This window comes from Puma concolor, chromosome B1 (assembly GCF_028749965.1).
Source record: "Puma concolor isolate L17-30 chromosome B1, mPumCon1.1.hap2, whole genome shotgun sequence".
Taxonomy (NCBI): Eukaryota; Metazoa; Chordata; class Mammalia; order Carnivora; family Felidae; genus Puma; species Puma concolor.
This window is the reverse complement of record NC_141670.1, coordinates 120,896,333-120,912,533: the sequence shown is the minus strand read 5'-3', so window position 1 is coordinate 120,912,533 and position 16,201 is coordinate 120,896,333. Positions and strand designations below refer to the sequence as shown.

The 16,201-nt window shown below is 36.9% G+C and overlaps 1 protein-coding gene across 4 annotated transcripts in view; it reads right to left on the bottom strand.

Moving 5' to 3' along the window:
- Positions 1-16,201, bottom strand: part of MANBA (mannosidase beta) — a 114,210-nt gene that overhangs the window by 18,624 nt on the left and 79,385 nt on the right. For 3 of the 4 annotated variants that reach the window (XM_086704486.1, XM_025921823.2, XM_086704488.1), the window contains 2 exons: positions 10,942-11,160; positions 2,980-3,144 (listed from right to left, as the gene is read on the bottom strand). In XM_086704486.1, the coding sequence (XP_086560612.1) occupies positions 2,980-3,144; positions 10,942-11,160 (384 nt within the window). The remainder of the gene's footprint in view (positions 1-2,979; positions 3,145-10,941; positions 11,161-16,201) is intronic. The other variant, XM_086704487.1, reaches the window with a different exon arrangement.

Below are 16,201 nucleotides of genomic sequence, written 5' to 3'. Positions count from 1 at the left end.
TTGAAACAAGTATGGAAAAAACATCAGATTAAAAAAGCAGTGGCTTGGAGCGCCTGGGTGGCTCAGTTGGTTAAGCGTCTGACTTTGGCTCAGGTCATGATCTCATGGTTCATGAGTTCAAGTCCCACGTCGCACTTTGTGCTGACAGCTCAGAGGCCAGAGCCTGCTTCACATTCTGCGTTTCCCTCTCTCTCTGCTGCTTCCCCACTCACACTCTGTTTCTCTTTCTCAAAAATAAATATTTACAAAATTTTAATAAGTAGTGGCTTTAATACAGTCTTACAGTTTTGATAGTTTCTTACAAAGTTGAACATAAATTTACCATATAACTGAGCAATTTCACTTGTGTATTTCAACCCAAAGGAAATGAAAATACGTGCACAAAGATTTGTATGCAAATATTCATAGTAGTGCTATTCATAAGTCAAAGATTGATAATAATCCAAATGTCCACCAACTGATGAATGTATATATAAAACATGGTATATCCATTACAACAGAATGCCATCGAGCAAGAAAGAGGAATGAAGTACAGGTACACGCCACAACATGGAAGGACTTCAAAAACAGCGTGCTAGGTGAAAGAAGCCCGATGGCTGATGCAAACATCACACATTGTATGAGTCTAGTTATATGAAACGTTGAGAAAAGGAAAATCTATAGAGACAGAAAGGAGATTAATGTTTGCCTGGGGCTGAAGGTGAGAAAGGAAAGTAACTGCAAATAGGTGCAAGAGACCTTTTTGGAATGTCAGAAATGTTCTAAAATTGGATTATGGTCACGGTTGCATAATTTGATAAATATACTACACTTAAAATGAGTGAATCTTGGGGCGCCTGGGTGGCGCAGTCAGTTAAGCGTCCGACTTCAGCCAGGTCACGATCTCGCGGTCTGTGGGTTCGAGCCCCGCGTCAGGCTCTGGGCTGATGGCTCGGAGCCTGGAGCCTGTTTCTGATTCTGTGTCTCCCTCTCTCTCTGCCCCTCCCCCGTTCATGCTCTGTCTCTCTCTGTCCCAAAAATAAATAAAAAACGTTGAAAAAAAAAATTAAAAAAAAAAAATGAGTGAATCTTATGGTATGTCAATATCTCAATAGAGCTGTTTTAAAAAATAATCCAGTAAAGTGAATAATGTAACATGTACGCCTCAGTGATTTTTATCATGTGTATACACCCATGTAACCAGCACCCAGATCAAGATATAAAGCTTTTTTTTAGCACTCCAGAAAGTTTTCTTATACCCTTTTCTAACCATAATTCATCACGCCCTCCACAACAGGGGTTACCACTAATCGATTTATCTAGTCTATACTGAAATGTCAGTGTTTCTTTTGCTCAACATGTTTGTGAGAATCATCCAAATTGATTCTGATTTCAGCAGTTTATTCTTTTGTATTGCCGTGGAGTATTCCATTATAGAAATATACCATAGAATATATTTCTATGGTATAGAAATATACCATAATTTGTTTATAAATTCTTCTGTTAGAGAACATTTAGGCTGTTTCCACTTTGGAGCTATTATGAATAAAGCTGCTATGAACATTATTTTAGATGTCTGTTGGCAGACATATGCACTCATTTTTCTTGGGTATATAGCTAAGAGTACAAATGCTGATTCAAAGAGGAAGCAAATGTTTAGCTTGGATAGAAACTGCCATAAAATTTTCCAAAGTGGTTAAAAAAATTCTATTCCTACTAACAATGTCTAAAAGTTCCAGGTGTCACACATCCTCACCAACAGCTGGTATTGTTAGTCTATTTAATTTTAGCCATTGTGCTAAAATGACATCGTGTGCCTTGCCTAGGGGTACCCTGGCATGATTTCAATTTGCATTTCCTCGATTAAGAATGAAATCGAACACATTTTCATATATTTACTGACCATTTGGATATCTTCTTTGGTGAAGTACCTGTTCAAGGTTTTTGTCCGTTTTTAATAGGTATGTCTTTTTCTTGTTACTTTATAGAAGTTCTTTATTCAGAATACAAATCTTTTATCAGATACATGTATTACAAATATGGTTCCCCAAAATGTGGCTTGTCTTTTCCCTCTCTTAATTGTGACTTGATTTACAAGAGTCTGTAATTTTAATGAAGTCCAATTTATCATTATTTTCTTTCATAGTGATTTTTTTGTTTGCTTGTTTGCTTTGTTTTTTTAGAGAGAGAGAGAGACAGAGAGAGTGGAGGAGAGGAGCAGAGGGAGAGAGGGGGAGAGAGAGAGAGAGAGAGAGAGAGAATATTAAGCAGGCTTCACACTAAGCACGGAGGCTCAATCCCATGACCCCAGGATCATGACCTGAGCTGAAATCAAGAGTCAGAGGCTCAACCAACTGAGTCACCCAGACGCCCCTCATAGTTAGTGTTTTTTAAATGTCCTGTTTACGAAATCTTTAACAAGATCATGAAAATAAGTTTTTTTCCTAAAAGTGTTATTATACTACCTTTCACAATTGAGTCTTTGATCACTGACCAATTAATTTTTGTATATGGCATCAAAGTTCATTTCCTTAAATTCTTATAAAGATACCCACTCGATACAGCACTGTTTATTGATAAAACTATCCTTTCCCACAGAATTGCAGTGGCATCATCGCCATCAGTCAAGTAACTATATTACACACAAGTCTGTTTCTGGACTCTATGGTGTTCTATTGTTCCATTTTGTCCTTGGGAAATGCTATTGTCTTAATTACTAAAACTTTATAGTAATCTTGAGCTAGGGAACATTTGAATGCACAATTTGTTGTAGAGCTTTGTGAGCTGTTCTTTGTAAGAGAGGCAAATGCCAAGAATGTGTAAGAGAGGCGAATGCAAAAGCACTGCATGTCATCATGTACCTATTTTGAAGAAGATAATCTCCTCAATTGGCGAAATAAAAACGTGAGTATTTTTTCACCACATAAGGCTTACAGACTCTACATGATCCCTTATGTTAACTGAAGGAACCTGTTGAACTCCAAAATGAAAGTGCCTTACCTGAGTAAGGTAAATGGTATCTTTGAATGTCTGTAATGGATCTGTGTTTTTTGGGAGTTTGAAATGAAATCCAATCTGAAGCAGCATTTCATTATTTCCACCTGCATGATGTTGTCGATGAAGTGAAAATTCGCTGTTGTAAGACCAGTCCTTTTCAGATGAAACCTTTGGAGCAGAGGATAAGAGGTACAAATTGGGAAGTTAGGAGTGAAACAACATTTCTGACAAACTTGAAAAGTATTCTACATACTGGAAAAGAGCTCAAGGTTTGTTCTGCGACTCTAATTTCACAGATGTGAGATGTTTTTGCCATCATCCTTATTATTGGTGAAAGACTAGCCCTGTGCAAAGCTGAATCACAAATCCAGGACTTGGCATCTACACAGTCCTCTTACTCAAACCTTTAGAAAGTTACACTTTGGCATTTCTGTCAAAAGTCTTGTCTTCTCAAAACATTATTCCTGTTTTTAAAACATTTATTATGTTTAGTTTTCAATGGCATTTTATTTATTTTTTATTTTTTTATTTTATTTTTTTATTTTTTTTTCAACGTTTTTTTAATTTATTTTTGGGACAGAGAGAGACAGAGCATGAACGGGGGAGGGGCAGAGAGAGAGGGAGACACAGAATCGGAAACAGGCTCCCGGCTCTGAGCCATCCGCCCAGAGCCCGACGCGGGGCTCGAACTCACGGACTGCGAGATCGTGACCTGGCTGAAGTCGGACGCTTAACCGACTGCGCCACCCAGGCGCCCCTATTTTTTATTTTTTTAATGTTTATTTATTTTTGAGACAGAGAGAGATAGAGCATGAATGGGGGAGGGTCAGAGAGAGGGAGACACAGAATCTGAAGCAGGCTCCAGGCTCTGAGCTGTCAGCACAGAGCCCGACGCGGGGCTTGAACTCACGGACCGTGAGATCATGACCTGAGCCAAAGTCGGGCACTTAACCGACTGAGCCACCCAGGCGCCCCAATGGCATTTTATTTATTCAGGTAAATAAATTGTCAAAATTGAACAACGGACTGAAATCAGCATTCTGTTAAAACTGTCAATTCTTTAACAAAAATAAAATATCACTGCTGCGATGGTAAATGCTTTGCAGTCACTTGTTTGTTTCTCAGTGACTAGTAAATATATTTGATCTATACATGTGTTTAATTTTTATATAGTTGAAGACACAAGCCAAACAATGATATTCTTTTCCCCTAATAATAATTTTTTTTTAACTAGGCACAATTTATACTATTTATTCCTTCATCTCTTGGAGAAGCTATCATCAAGTCAAAGTAAAAAACAAAAACAAATACCATGCATATGTTAATACTGTACCTTTTACAGAAAAATAGACCATAATTCTGACTTTGGGGCCTATGATTTAATGCTCTGTTAGCATCTGAGAAGGATAGAAGACAATTGTTGCCTACATTTGAAGACATCAGTTTTAATCCAAGTTACACAGAAACTTTGAAAAAAATAGTCTACCCCACCCTCAAAAATCCTTGAAAATTAAAAATCTTGGGGCGCCTGGGTGGCTCAGTCGGTTGAGCGTCCGACTTCGGTTCAGGTCATGATCTCACAGTTTGTGAGTTCGAGTCCCGCATCACGCTCTGTGCTGACCACTTGCTCGGAGCCTGGAGCCTGCTTCAGATTCTGTGTCTCCTTCTCTCTCTGCCTCTCCCCCGCTCATGCTTTGTCTCACTCTGTTTCTCAAAAATAAATCAATGTAAAAAAAAAATTAAAAAAAATAAAAAATAAAAATCTTATCCCTGTTCACAAAATATGACTTTTAATTCCCTATAATCATGCAATGCACGACCAGTCACCTTCAAGGAAAAACATTCTTTAGGAATTTATTTATACTAAAATGTAAGTAGTATACATTAGCCATGTTTAAAGTGGAAGTTTTTCCAAATTATTATTTTTTATTATTATGTCTATTTTTCAAAACTATTACCACCAGTTTAGAGAACGCTAATTGCTTCAGTTTCTTAAAATACAGGTATTAGTATTTACAGTCATCTTGTACACATTTGAGACGTACACACCTTTACCAGCCTTCCCCTGCTTTCAATGTTTCTTCCTTTCAAAAGCCTAAAACACACCTTCAGGCTTCTCAGCCCTATGATGGGTAATGATTTGAATGTATCCCACAATTGGTAAACCTGATCTGTTATGCAGAAAGCTTTCTAACTTGTAACAGCCACGGTTTGAGAGTCTTACACATTTCAGCTCTAACAATGTTATCAAAAGGAATTAGAAAGTGCCAGGTAGGGCTCTAATTGTTTTAAGAATATCGATTCATTTAGGGGCAGCTGGGTGGTTCAGTTGGTTAAGCATCTGACTGTTGATTTCAGCTCAGGTCATGATCTCACAGTTTGTGAGTTCGCGCCCCGCATCGGGCTCCTTGCTAACAGCACAGGGCCTGCTTAGGATTCTGTCTCTCTCTCTCTCTCTCTCTCTCTCTCTCTCTGACCTTCCCCTGCTCTCTCTCGCTCTTTGTCTCAAAATAAATAAACTTAGAAAAAAAAAGAATATTAACTCATTTAATCCTCATAACAATCTATGAGTTGGTATTATTATCGCTCTGTTTTAGAGATGAGGCTCAGAAAGGTTCAGTGATTTGCCCAAGTTCCTAAGTTACTTGGCATAGTCCAGCTCCAGCTTCTAGTTCTTTAAACCTAGATGGCTCTGGAGAAAATAAAACTTTCATACAAATCCTATGGCTAGAATGGATTATATCAATACTAACAACAGCTTACACTTTATGGCCTGTTGCTATGTGACAGGAACTGCTGCTAAGTGCTTCAATGTATAAATTAACTTAATCTTTACATGTGATCACATGCACACACGAGTACCTGCATGTAGAAACACACAAACACATACACACACATTCTTTTTCTCTCTCTCTCTTCCCCCAACCCTCCCCTAAGAGGTATTTTAACTACTATTAAACCCAATTTACAGATGAAGACACTAAAATTCAAAATGATTAACCAATTTGTCCAAGGCAATACAGCTAGTGAGTGGCAGTTCTTAGTATTCAAATCCAGATCTGTTTATTCCATAGCCCAAGCTTTTAATCACTGTGCAATGTTGATAATGGCCTGTTGAAAACATAATTATTTTACAAAGAAATGATGCATCCCAAACTAGAAAGGGACATTTTAATTTTTTGTTAAATATATGAAAAAACTCTAAATAAAAGAACCTAAGCTTTATGTAAAGTTACTCTTTTGGTTTCCTTTATTTTCCCAATTACCCAATTCAACCTCAACTGAGCAATGTAACTCAAAAAGAGGTAATAACTAAATCAAGGATTCATAATGAACAGAACTTATAGAACTTGGCTTCACCTTTTCCTATTTTAAAACATAGTGTTTAGTATCTTTGAACAACATCAGGCATTTCACAAAAACACAGCAATTGCATTATTGTCAGGACATAAATAGAAATGTTAACAGATTTAAGAAAAAGGTTTAGCAATTCATAACACTCACCTTCCTGAAATGTAGTGAAAGGAAAATGGATCAGCTCTGGTGTTAGATAATAAGTCTGAATCCACATATGCTACTTGCTGTCTGGGGATAATGATGGAACTCTCACCCTCTAGTACCTTCATTTCCTTCTTGGTCTCAAAGTGGGGGTGTGGGGGAGATTATTGTTAAACGAAACAATGAGTCTCTGGTACAGAGCATCTGCTCAGTAAATATTTTTGCCTCTTTCATTCCTTCCTTCCTTTTCTTTTTTTTTTTTTTTTTTAATTTTTTTTTTTTCAACGTTTATTTATTTTGGGGACAGAGAGAGACAGAGCATGAACGGGGGAGGGGCAGAGAGAGAGCGAGACACAGAATCGGAAACAGGCTCCAGGCTCCGAGCCATCAGCCCAGAGCCCGACGCGGGGCTCGAACTCACGGACCGCGAGATCGTGACCTGGCTGAAGTCGGACGCTTAACCGACTGCGCCACCCAGGCGCCCCTCTTCCTTCCTTTTCTAATACTTGTTCCTACCTGACTCAGGACACTCAACTCCATCCTCCTTCATTTTGAAACAAGAGTATTCATTCCCCCAAAGTCTACCCCATAATATAGGAGTAATAAAAAAAAAGGGTAGATCTAAGGTGATAACATTATTTATTACAATTAAAAATACAACGTAACTTCAATGTGTAGAAGCAAATATAGTTGGGTTTAAGTGGCAAAACTGAGGGAGATTTTGAAATTGTCTTAAAATTTTGGGGGGTTACTTGACACAAGTGATAGGTGAGGGGAAACAAAAACTACAGGCACATGATTATTTCAGTAAATGAAGAAAGAACACACTTGACAAAATCCAACACCATTTTTTTAAAAAATAATTTTTTTAACATTTACTTATTTTTGAGAGACAGAGATGGATCATGAGTGGGGAGGGGCAGAGAGAGAGGGAGACACAGAGACACAAATCTGAAGAGGCTCCAGGCTCTGAGCTGTCAGCACAGAGCCCGACGCAGGGCTCAAACCGACAAACCATGAGACCATGACCTGAGCCTAAGTCAGATACTTAACTGACTGAGCCACCCAGATGCCCCACCAATACCCTTTTATGATACAAGCACTCAACCAACTAGGAATAAAAGAGAACTTGCTCAACCTGAAAAAAGGCATCTACAAAAAACTTAGAGTTAACATCTTACTAAACAGTAAAAGACTCAAAGCTTTCTCTCTAAGATAAGCAATGAGACAAAGATGTCTGTTCTCACCATTTCTATTCTACGTTGTACTAGAGGTTCTAGCCAGGGCAATTAGTCAAGAAAAGTTAATAAATGGCATCCATACTGGAAAGGAGGAAGTAGAACTAATTCTATCCACAGATGCTCTTATACACAGAAAACTCTAAAGGATTCACAAAAACTAAAGATAATAAGTTCTGCAAGGTTGCAGAATGTAAGTTCAATATAAAAAATCAATTGTCTCTTTATATACCAGTAATGAACAATTTGAAAATAAATTAAGAAAATAATTCCATTTACAGAAAGAATAAAACACTTAGGAATAAATTGAACTAAAGAAGCATACACTTTGTACACTGAAACTATAAAATTATGAAAGAAGACATTACATGTTTGTGGATCAGACTTCATATTGTTAGGATGGCAATACTTTGCAAACTGACCTACTGACTCAACACAAACCCTATCAAAATCCCAGCTGACTTTTTTGCAGAAACTGGGAAGGTGATCCTAAAATTGGTATGTCAGTGGAGGGCACTCAGAACAGCCAAAACAATCTTTAAAAGAAGAACAAAGTTGGTGGACTCACACTTCCTGCTTTCGAAACTTACTACAAAGCTACAGTAAGGATGACAGTGCGTACTGGCATAAAAGAGACAGTTCAATTAGAAACAAATTGAGAATCCAGAAATAAACCTTAAAAGTTATGGTTAATTGATTTTGACAAAGGGGTCAAGACAAGCAATGGAGGAAAGAATAATGTTTTCAATAAATGGTGTTTGGATATTTGGATATCCACATGCAGAAAAAAATGAACCTGGATGCCTACCTCATACCACATAGAATAATTAACTCAAAACAGATCACAGATCTAAATGTAAGAGCTAAAACCAGAAGACAACACGGGAATATAACTTTGTGATCTTAGATTAGAAAATGGTTTCTTAGGGGTGCCTGGGTGGCTCAGTTGGTTAAGCCTCCGACTTTGGCTCAGGTCATGTTTTCATAGTTCGTGGGTTCAAGCCCCACGTTGCACTGTGTGCGGACAGCTCAGAGCCTGGAGCTGCTTCGAATTCTGGGTCTCCCTCTCTCTGCTCCTCCCCTGCTTGCACTCTGTCTGTCTCTCTCTAAGAAATAAATAAACATTTTAAAAACCTAGAAAGGAAGAAAAATACCAAAAGCACAAGAGATAACAGGGAAGATTGGTAAGTATTTTGGATAACTTGAAAATTTAAAACTTTTGTGTCTTAAATGAAACCATCAAATAAGTAAAAAGAACATCTACAAATTAAGAGAAAATATTTGCAAATCATAGATCTGATATAAAACATACCAATTAAAAAATCAGCAAAGGATGTGAATAGACACTTCTTTAAGGAAAATATACAAATGGCCAACAAGCACATGAAAAGAGGCTCAACATCATTAGCTCTCAAGGAAATGCAAATTTCCTGTAAATGCAAATTTCCAGGGAAATGTGAAAAAGGGGGGGGGATAAGTGCTGGTAAAGATGTAGAGAAATTGGAACCTTCATACATTTTCTGGTGGGAATGTAAAATGGCACAGCCATTGCAAACTATGGGAAACAGTTTGGCAATTCCTCAGAATGTTAGACAGTTACCACATGACTGGGCAATCCACTCCTTAGGTATATACTTAATAGAATTGAAAACATATGTTCACCAAAAAAAATGTATACAAATGTTCACAGCAGCATTATTCATAATAGCCAAAAAAGTGGGAATAACACAAATGTACATCAACTGATGAATGGATAAACATGTGGTATATCCATACGATGGAATATTATTCAGCAATAAAAAAGAATAAAAACTAATACATGCTACAACATGGATGAATCTGGAAAACTTTATGATGAGGGAAAGAAGCCAGCCTACAAAGATAACATATTTTATGATTCCAAAATATGAAATGTGAAAAACAGGCAAACAAATTAGACAAACAAAGCAGACTAGTGGTGCCTAGAGCAGGGCAGGAGGGACTGAGAGAGTGGGGAGTGACTACTAATGGGAACAGAGTTTCTTTGGGGTGATGAAAATGCTCCAAAACTAGGTCGTGGTGATGCTTGCACAACTCTGTGAATATACTGAAAATCATTAAAGCATATACTTTAAATGGGTGCGTTGTATGGTCAGTGAATTATATCTCAATAAAATTGTTCAAAAAAGAATACACACAACTCTGAAATTGAATCCATTTGTGCAACTGAATCTGTAGGAATAAGGAAAGTGAAAATCAAATACAGCAACATGAAATAAAAAGAGGAGGAAGTGGAGGAGGAAATAGAAGAGGTAGAAGAGGAGATGAAAGAAAAGAAATAATATGATCTGATAACATTAAATGAAAGTTTATTTATCATATTATTTTTTCTTACTGTAGCAAACCATCCAATTCTGAATAGCTATAAATGATAAAACAGGTGTAGGCTAGGGGTGCCTGGGTGGCTCAGCTGGTTAAGCATCTGACTCTCAATTTCAGGTCAGGTCATGATCTCATGGTCCATGAGATCGAGCCCCACGTGAGAATCCCCCCTGCTTGGGATTCTCTCTCTCCCCCTCTCTGCCCCTTCTCACAGACACACGTGTGCTCATGCTCTCTCTCTTTCTCTCTCTCTCTCTCTCTCTCAAAATAAGTAAATAAGCTTTAAAAAAAACAGTTGTAGGATGTAGGGAAAATAGCAAGTAAGAGTTACTTTCATGCATGATAAGAAGTCAGGCTTAAGCAACCCCTGGTTCCCATTTAATTTTTAAGTGTCTGTGAAGGAACCTAATTAAAAGCAATATAGAAAAGTATTAACCCCCAAAATGATGACTGCAAGAAATTTAGCTTCCCAAAGTATAAACAAACAAAAGTTCTATGATCTTCCTTTCATTTAAATAAGAAGTAGATTTTGGGGCGCCTGGGTGGCGCAGTCGGTTAAGCGTCCGACTTCAGCCAGGTCACGATCTCGAGGTCCGGGAGTTCGAGCCCCGCGTCAGGCTCTGGGTTGATGGCTCAGAGCCTGGAGCCTGTTTCCGATTCTGTGTCTCCCTCTCTCTCTGCCCCTCCCCCGTTCATGCTCTGTCTCTCTCTGTCCCAAAAATAAATAAACGTTGAAAAAAAAATTTAAAAAAAAAAAAATAAATAAATAAGAAGTAGATTTCATTTGACTTTCTGAACCACTGTTGAGAAAGTGACATAGGCCCACAGCCTACCATTTTGAATCATTGGGAAACCAAAAGTGGCTTACCTTTTCTAATGTACTGAAGGAAGGCCAGGACTGATATCCATATTCAGATACAAATCGAGCTTTGGGGAAAATTTTCCAATTCCAGCAATCATTGCTATAGTCATAAAAATGTACGTCACCAAAATTCTTGTCATAGGGGTTGGCAGACAGCCAGCCTTCTTCAATAGATTCGGCCCCATTTGTAGGACTGGATATGATAAAAGGACGAGTCTTGTCTCTCTGAGTTCAGAAATAAAATGGTTTAAAAGGCATATTCACTCAGTAAAATACAAACCATTTACCTTTTTAAATTAAGTTTTTATTTTAATTCCAACATAGTTAACATACAGTGTAAAATTAGTTTCAGGTGTAAACTCTAGTGATGCAACACTTCATTCAACACCACCCAGTGTTCATCATGACAAGTGCACTCCTTAATCCTATCACTAGTTCATCCATCACCCCACACCCACCTCCCCTCTGGTAACCATCAGTTTGTTCTCTATAGTTAAGAGTCTGTTTCTTGGTTTCTCTCTCTCTCTATCTTTCTCTTTTTTTCCTTTACTCATTTTTTTTTTTGGTATTTTTGTTTTTGTAAACTCCACATAAATGTGAGATCATATGGTATTTGTCTTTCCCTAACTGATTTATTTCACTTAGCATTATACTCTCTAGATCTAGCCACATTGTTGCAAATAGCAAGATTGCATTCTTTCTTATAGCTGAGTAATATTCCATTAACAATGGAATATTATGTACACACACACACACACACACACCATCTTCTTTACCCACTCATCTATTGCTGGACATTTGGGCTGCTTCCATAATTTGGCTATTGTAAATAATGCTGCTATAAACACAGGGATGCATGTATCCCTTTGAATTAGTATTTTTGTAATTTGGGGGCAAATATCCAGTAGTGTGATTACTAGATCCTAGGGTAGTTCTATTTTTAGCTTTTTGAGGAAACTCCATACTGTTTTCTATAGTGGCTGCACCAGTTTGCATTCCCAACAACAGTAGGCAAGGGTTCCCTTTTCTTCACATCCTCACCAACACTTTTAGTCATTCTGACAAGAAGGAGATGATGTCTCCTTGTAGGTTTGATTTGCATTTCCCTAATGATGAGTGATGTTCAGCATCTTTTCCTACGTCTGGCCATCTGTATGTCTTCTTTGGAGAAATGTCTGTTTGTGTCAGACCATTTATTTTTTAAAAAAATATTGTCAACTCTCCGAAATGCCAAGTGGCTGATAGGAAAAAAAAAGAACCATTTGCCTTCTGCATTCAACAACCACCAGCACCTTTCTGCTATTCACCAATCCTTTATATCCTGTCATTAGTAAAACTCAGCTTATTCCTCAGCACCTTCTCCTAATCTTTTCCCATCATGTCATGCCTTTACATTACCTTCTACCAACATGGGTAGTACAAAGTCTAGTGCAGAATTTCTCAACTTTGGCAACACTGAAATTTTGGGCTTGATAAGTTTTGGAAAGGGGGCAGGAGGGGAGTGAATGTTTAGCAGCATCCCTGCCCTTCTCCTACTAGATGCCAGTCGTACCCCTACACACACCAAAAAATGTCTACAGACATTGCCAAATGTTCCCCTGTCCCTTGCAGGACAAAATTTCCTCCACTTAAGAAACACAGGTATAGTGCTTAAGAATAAGAGGCTAAGTTGCAGGATACAAAATTAGTACCCAGAAATCAGTAGTGTTTCTATACACTAATAAAATGGCAGAAAAAGAAATTTAAAAACAATACCATTTACAATTACACCAAAAAAAAGAATAAAATACCTAGGTATAAACTTAACCAAAGAGGTGAACAATCTCTTCTCTGAAAACTATAAAACACTGGTGAAAAAAACTGGAGATGACCCAAACACATAGAAAGATATTCATGCTCGTGGATTGGAAGAATCAGTATTATTTAAATGTCCATACTACTTAAACCAATCCACAGATTCAATGCATCCCTATCAAAATACCAATAGCATTTCTTACAAAACTAGAACAAATAATACTACAATTTTTATGTAACCACAGAAGATCCCCAAACAGCCAAAGACACCTTGAAAAAGAAAAACAAGGCTTGGAGGTTATAAAAATTTAACTCAAGATACACTACAAAGCTGTAGTAATCAAAATAGTATGGTACTGACATAAAAATCAATACATAGCTCAGTGGAACAGAATAGAGAGCCCAGGAATAAACCCACAACTATACAGTCAATTAATATGACAAAAGAGGCAAGAATATGCAGTGGGAAAAAGACAGTCTCCTTAATAAACGGTACTGGGAAAACTGGACAGCTATATGCCAAAGAATTAAACTGTACCACCTTTTAACACAATAAACAAAAATAGACTCAAAATGAATTAAATACCTAAATGTGAGGGCTGAAATCATAAAAATCCTAAAAACCATAAAAAACACAGGCAGTAATTTCTCCGACATTAGACATAGCAACATTTTTCTAGATATGTCCCCTCAGGCAAGAAGAACAAAAGCAAAAATAAACTATTTGGAGGACATCAAAAAAAAAAAGCTTTTGCACAGCAAAGGAAGCCATCAACAAAATAAGAAGACAACTTACTGAATGGGAGAAGATACTTTCAAATGATATATCTGATAAGGGGATATATATAAATGTATATCCAAAATATATAAAGAACATATACAACTCAACACCAAAAAAACCAAATAATCCAATTAAAAAATGGGCAGAGGACTTGGACAGACATTTTTCCAAAAAAGACATACAGATGGCCAATGAACACATGAAAACATTCTCAACATCACTCATCATAATGGAAATGCAACTTAAAACTAAAATGAAATATCATTTTACACCTATCAGAATGGATAAAATCAAAAAGATAAGAAACAAGTGTTGACAAGGATATGGGAAAAAAGGTAACCTTTGCATACTGCTGGTAGGAATGTAAATTGGTGCAGCCACAGTGGAAAACAGTATGGAAGTGCTTTGAAAAACTAAATATAGAAATACCATATAATCCAATAAGTCTACTACTGGGTATCTACTACCCAAAGAAAAGGATCACACTAATTCAAAAAGATATGTGTGCCTCTGTGTTTATTGCAGCATTATTTACAACAACCAATATATTGAAGCAATCTAAGTGTCCATCAATGGACAAATGGATAAGGAAGATGTCAGATCTATATCTATATCTATATCTATATCTATATCTATATCTATATCTATATAGTGGAATCTTTCACAGCCAAAAAAAGATGAAATTGTGTCATTTGAGATGGACCCAGAGGGCATTATGGATGGATGCACCTAGAGGGTATTATGGTAGGTGAAATAAGTCAGACTGAGAAACACAAAATAATATATGATTTTATTCATAGTGGAATCTAAAACAAAAACAAATGAATAAACAAAAAGCAGAATCAGACCTATAAATACACAAAACAAACTGATGGTTGCCAGAAGGGGTCGGGTCAGCAGTTGGGCAAAATGGGAGAAGGGGAGCGGGAGATACAAGTTCCTGGAATGAACAGGTCATGGGAATAAAAGGAACAGCAGGAGAAAAAAAAAGAAAAGAATAGAGGCCATTGAGTCAGATGGACTGAGTTTAAATATCATATCAGAACCTTATTATTTTTGGACAGGTCTAAGCCTCAATAGACTTATCTGCAAAATGGGGATAATAACTACTTCTTCATAGGACCACAGTAAATGGTAAATAACCCATGTGTGGAAGATATGGCTAAATGTCCACCAAAATTCATGTTCCCATTTCCATAATACAGAGCTGTTCCTAGGAAGTGGTTTCCTAACCAATTTGCACCACTATGGGGCCACATGCCTCATTCGCTTCCTCTTGGAATTATAAGCTCTCAACCACTGAGCTGCAAAATGAAAATCCTCAAATATTAAAATCCATTTCTTAAATCCATCAGATATGAAAAATGTAATACCAACACTATGAGAAAAAAGATTATAAAATAAATGTTCTATAAATATTAATTAAAGCTTATACCATCACCATTTGTGGATAAAAAAATTCTTCATGACACATGACTTAGCATATCAGATAAGCTAAAAAAATGTGAACCTAAGTTTTTCATGAATTCTCACTGAAGTTTCTTCACATAAATGAAGAGTTTCATGAACTGAACATATTTGGGTGCCAAAATCACATACTATTCTTTTAAATATGTCCCTTTTTATGTTGGTTCAAGAGATACCCAAATATTTAAAATATCTAATTATAGATCAAAAAATTATAAAGACAATCAGATTACTAAATCACATATTAAACATTAAAGCTTTTAAAAGTTTCATCTTTTGAAGTTACATTACTATAAAAAATAAAGTGCTACTTCCTCTCCCTGCAAAAAAAAAAAGCTAATTTATATTATTATATAATGTTTATGCATGTAGTAAATACAAGTATAATATGCCTACTAGAAAGCAGTAATGCAAAAAGAACCACCGTAAGGAAGGGCTCTACAGTGAAGTTGGGAACAAGCTCTTTCCTCTCCCTTTTCCCTTATTTCACCTATGAACATATTCATATATGATATATATCAAGTTCTGTTTTAGCATTTATAATTATAGAATTTTAAATGACACTTTAGACCAGATGGACTTAACAGATAAACACAGTACATACCATCCAAAAGCAACAGAATACACATTCTTCTCAGGTGCACATTGAATGTTCTCCAATATAGATCATATGTCAGGCCACAAAACAAATCTTAACAAATTTGAGAAGACTGAACTCACATCAGGCAGATTTTTGGACCCCAAGGGTATGAAACTAGAAATCAATTATAAGAAGAAAGCTGGAAAATTGACAAATATGTGATGATTAAGGAATATGCCACAGAACAATAAATGAATCAACAAGGACATCAAAAGAGAAATTAAAACATACCTTGAGACAAATGAAAATGGAAATACAACATACCAAAAATTATGAGATGCAGGAAAAGCAGTTTAAGAGGAAAGATCAGAGAGATAAATGACCATTTCAAGAAACAAAAAAACAAAAATTTGGGGCGCCTGGGTGGCGCAGTCGGTTAAGCGTCCGACTTCAGCCAGGTCACGATCTCGCGGTCCGTGAGTTCGAGCCCCGCGTCGGGCTCTGGGCTGATGGCTCAGAGCCTGGAGCCTGTTTCTGATTCTGTGTCTCCCTCTCTCTCTGCCCCTCCCCCGTTCATGCTCTGTCTCTCTCTGTCCCAAAAAAATAAACGTTAAAAAAAAAACACAAAAATTTCAAATAAAGAA